At 45.6% G+C, this 5008-nt stretch overlaps 1 protein-coding gene across 1 annotated transcript in view; it reads right to left on the reverse strand.

Annotated features, from left to right (window-relative positions):
• LOC125916067 (zinc finger protein 345-like) overlaps positions 1–4602 on the reverse strand; it is an 8408-nt gene extending 3806 nt beyond the window's left edge. The window contains exons 1-2 of the mRNA XM_049622242.1: positions 4473–4602; positions 445–753 (exon numbers count right to left, since the gene is read on the reverse strand). Coding sequence (XP_049478199.1) covers positions 445–753; positions 4473–4602 — 439 coding nt within the window. The remainder of the gene's footprint in view (positions 1–444; positions 754–4472) is intronic.
• Positions 4603–5008: the final 406 nt, after the last annotated feature.

Here is a 5008-nt window from a genome sequence, read left to right on the forward strand (position 1 = left end):
CCAGGGACACAAGGCGGCAGGCGGCGTCTGAAGGCCCGAGGGCCCCGCGCACCACAGGCGGGGACCGACTCCGAAAGATCCGAACCGAAACCATCCGGGACCCCCGAGCCAGCCGCAGGGCTCGGTGTGTCCGCGACGCCACTCACCGCGGTGGGAGGCGCGGGGGAGGCGACGCTAACGTGCATTGAGACCCCAGACGCCGTGATGACCTTATAACCTCTCTAGCCACTTGTGTGAGGGGCCTGTAAAACGCCGCGCGTGCGCGTTAGTGGAAGGGCAGGGCTGAGGCGGGCCCTAGGGAGAGCACTACAGGCCACGTGTTGGGTACGATAAGTTACACGCCTTGGGCGTGGCTGACGAAGCGCTCTGGCAATGGGCAAGTTATGAATAGTTATTTATATAGTTATGAATAGGTTATGAATAATATTTAGCCCGGATGCTCACCTTGGCGGGGCCTGGGAGGAGCGCTTCCGGCAACCGCCCGCCGGTCCTGGTCAGACCTGGGTCGCAGTTCCGGGTCGCAGGATGGGGCGGAGGTTGGGGACCGCTTCCGGTAATGAGATGGGGAAATAGGCCCCTGGAGCCCGGGCGGAGGGAGCTGTGCTGACAGCTTGTAGCCCTGGAATCGCCCGTAAGTTTGCCCTGGCTGGTCCCTTGGGGGTGAGTCCGGGACCTCTGGACGGGGTGGGCGGAGCTCCCAGGAGGAGTCTTTTTTGGAATCTCTGTGTCCTGTGTCACTGGACTGCTCCCTGCCTGTTTTGAGTCGATGTCTCCAACAATTTGAGGTAGAGCTCAGAGTTGTGTGGGCCACGTGTGTTGAAAGCGAACATGTTTACGTTTTATCAAGGTGAGCCAGTTTTCGTTAAAACGCTTTTGTTATAGAGGTAGAGATTGGCCTCCTGGGAGAGGCGAGCTGGGCTCCGCTGTCTGGGACCTGGTCCTGGGTGCAGAGTGATGTGGGGCCACGGCTGGATCCAGGAACTGCTCCTCTGCTAGAATTTAATTTAAGCAATTTAACTAGGCCAAGGAGTCCACCTGTCTGTGCAGGAGATGCAAACTGAAATATGAAATGTGAAAACCTACCAATGTGAAATGTGCCATTTTTACAGACATTTTTCAGAACCTCATTTCCACTTTATCGACTTTCACCATGTGCTTATTTCCAGAGACATTCATAGGCACACACTAGGGTGTGGTAGATGATTTTTTTTTTTTTTTTTTTTTTTTTTTTAATGTTTGAGAGAGAGTGCGAGAGATTGTGAGCAGGGGAAGGGCAGAGAGAGAGAATCCCAAGCAGCCTCTGGGCTGACATGGCCACTACCATGAGATCATGACCTGAAGCCAAAATCAAGAGTCTGACGCTTAACCGACTGAGTCACCCAGGCTCCCCAAGACATGTGATAATTTAGGTCACTAACAATTGCTTAAAATATATATATATCAGCACTGTTGACAATAGCCAAAGTATGGAAAGAGCCCAAATGTCCATCGATGGATGAATGGATAAAAAAGATGTGTTGTTGGGGCACCTGGGTGGCTCAGTCGATTAAGTGTCTGCCTTGGGCTCAGGTCATGATCTCACCATTCATGAGTTCAAGCCCCCCGTCAGGCTCTGTGTTGACGGCTCAGAGCCTGGAGCTTGCTTCGGATTCTGTGTCTCCCTCTCTCTCTGTCCCTCCCCTGCTCATGCTCTGTTTCTCTCTGCCTCTCAAAAATAAATAAACATTGAAAAAAAAATTTTTTTAATGTGTTGTATACACATGCACGCACACACACACACACACACACAATGGAGTATTACTCTGCAATCAAAAAGAATGAAATCTTGCCATTTACAGCTATGTGGATGGAACTGGAGAGTATTATGCTAAGAGAAATTAGAGAAAGACAAATATCATATGATTTCACTCCTGAGGAAGTTAAGATACAAAACAGATGAACATAAGGGAAAGAAAAGCAAAAATAATACAAAAACAGGAAGGGAGACAAAACATAAAAGTCTTAAATATAGAGAACAGAGGGTTCCTGGAGGGGTTGTGGAAGGGGGGATGGGCTAAATGCGTTAGGGGCATTGAGGAATCTACTCCTGAAATTATTGTTGCACCATATGCTAACTTGGATGCAAATTAAACAAATAAATTAAAAAAAATAAAATAAAAATTTAAAAACCATAAAAAAGCCCTTTAAAACATAGATCTAAGTTGAGTTCTCTGTATTTTTATTTATATATTCATTTTGAGAGGGAGAGCACGTGGGAAGGAGAGAGGGAATCCCAACCAGGCTCCACATTGTCAGCTTGGAACCCAATGTGGGGCTCTAACCCATGAACTTTGAGATAATGACCTGAGCTGAAATCAAAAGTCAGACACTTAACCTACTAAGCCACCCAGGCGCCCTGAGTTCTTTATATTTCTCATTGCATTCCACACTTAACATGACTGATAAATTCAAATAACTTTGAGCTGAACTTTGGTGACATTATAATTCATTGCTCAATAATTTCCAAATATAATTTCAAATCCACTTTACTTTTAGCCAAAGTAATGTGTTTTTATACAAAAATTATTTTATATTTTGGCACTTCTGAATGCCAGAAGTTTTCTATTTCTGAATGCTCTGTGAGGTGTGGATTATAAAACTCTCTAACATATACATTCTTTAGAAGACTATTGAGTTAGTTTTCATTTAAATACTTTTGCAATATTTCCAGGGGCATTTGATAGGCATGTGTATTCTCATTATATGAACCCTAAAGAAAGTGAAGCTAGTTATCAATATTCCAATGGTTTTATTTATACTTTCAATAACCTTTAAGAGAATATCCATTAGTTACTATACACCATGAAATACAAGTTTCTCTAAAATACATTCATGTTAAAGATGAATTCCCCTAAACTGAGAACAAACTGAGGGTTGATGGGGGGTGGGAGGGAGGGCAGGGTGGGTGATGGGTATTGAGGAGGGCACCTTTTGGGATGAGCACTGGGTGTTGTATGGAAACCAATTTGACAGTAAATTTCATATATTAAAAAAAAAAAAAAAAAAAAAAAAGATGAATTCCCCTGTAAGAAATGTTAATGAGATAAAGGTGTTTTGGATATGTATTTTAAACATATATTAAATTTACAAGGTTTCACTGTTCTATATATTACATAGTGTTTCATAAGCTTTAAGCATTAGTCATAGCCTTTTGATGTTCATTTCATTTGAATTACTTAACATTTACTATGGTTAAAGTATCATTACTCATAAAATTCTTAAGTTTTCACTCAGAAATTAATACCCTGGGGACACCTGGGTGGCTCAGTCGGTTGAGTGTCCAACTTTGGCTCAGATCATGATCTATCTCATGGTTCATGAGTTCAAGCCCCGCGTTGGGCTCTGTGCTGACAGTTCGGAGCCTGGAGCCTGCTTTGGATTCTGTCTCCCTCTCTCTCTGCCCCTCCCCCGCTTATGCTCTGTCTCTGTCTCTCAAAAATAAATAAATGTTAAAAAAAAATTAATATTGTGATGATCCCACAGGATTGAATTTTGGATGAAAACTTTTTAAGATTTCTCTGAGGTATTTGCTGGTTTTAGTAATGTTTGACCCCTTGGTTAAATACGGTGGCCCACTGAGTATAATTTTAAGATCTCCCAGTATGAATTTCTGATTAGCGAAGATTCATCCTGTCTAAAGACCTTCCAAATTCATTACATTTGCCAACTTGTTTTCTACACACTTGATCTTAGCCAAAAGGCCGAGAAGCGATTGCCAAGTTCTTTTCTAATATGTACAACTGTGATATTTAATTATCAACAAAGGATGGATCTGTTTAACATGAGGCACCTGGGTGGCTCAGTGGGTTAAAGCATCTGACTTTGGCTCAGGTCATGATCTGGTGGTTCATGAGCTGAAGCCCTGCATCCGGCTCTGTGCTGACAGCTCAGAGCCTGGAGCCTGCTTCAGATTCTGTATCTCCCTCTTTCTCTCTGCCCCTCCCTTGCTTGCACAAAACTAACCCATGTAGCTTTAGAAAAGGGGGGGATAGATCAAAACTTCCCACATTTATGCCAATGTTAGTTTTGACACCAGCAAAGCTTCCTTCAGTTTGTGAAACTAAGAAACCATCTTGCTACATGTATTTACCTGATTACATTTACAATGTGCATCCTCAGTTTTAAATGTCAGCAAGTCACTCAGGTGTAACTGAACGAGAATCCAATCCTATTATCAAATCATTCCATGTGTTTTTTTTCTTGCATTTTAAAAAACATACAGTGCTAAGGATAGACTTGGTGATCGTAATATTGACAACCAGCCATGTTGGCATGGAAGATTTCAGCACGGACTCCCATGTTCACAAGCAAATAAGTGACTAGTGGCACTTTCACTAAACACTCCACAGTTGGGAAGAAGCCCATTATAAGTCAAAGTCATAGATCCATTTTGTTTATGGGGAATTTTGCTGCTTGTAAAATTTACAAGTCACTGGCTGCGGGGGACCCTTCTTTCCAGGGGCACGTCTGGAAGTCAGCTGAGTCCGCGGGCAGCACCCTTGACTGCAGCGTGGCTGAGAACCTGCTGCTTGGGCTTTGGGACCCGCCTGACTCGGCCGCCATGCGCTCCGGGCTCTGCCTCCTGGTCCCTCAGCTTCCGCCTCCGTTTCTGGCCCGGGGAAGTTGCCCACAGACACCCCGAGTGCCAGCTAGAGTTCAACCCCCGAAGGCTGGAAGGCCTCTCCGCGCGGAGCAGTGGTTGCCCCAGCGCTCCGCTCCTGACCCGGAAGAGCTGGACTCCTGGGGTGGCGTGGGCCGCTCGGCCACCCCGTGTACTCCCCAAGCCCTCGGTGCGCGCAAGGCCAACCCCGCTGCTGGTCCCGCGGAACCACCTTGGGAGCAGGAGACTGAAAGGAGGCGTGCGGGACAATCAAGGGACTGCAAAGGGGCAGTGACAGTCCTTACGGTGCGAAGGCTTCGGCTTGTCGCTCCCTTTGGGCTTCCCAAGGTCTGGCCCACACCCTGGCTT

Source organism: Panthera uncia, assembly GCF_023721935.1.
Source record: "Panthera uncia isolate 11264 chromosome E2 unlocalized genomic scaffold, Puncia_PCG_1.0 HiC_scaffold_19, whole genome shotgun sequence".
In the NCBI taxonomy this organism is placed as follows: Eukaryota; Metazoa; Chordata; class Mammalia; order Carnivora; family Felidae; genus Panthera; species Panthera uncia.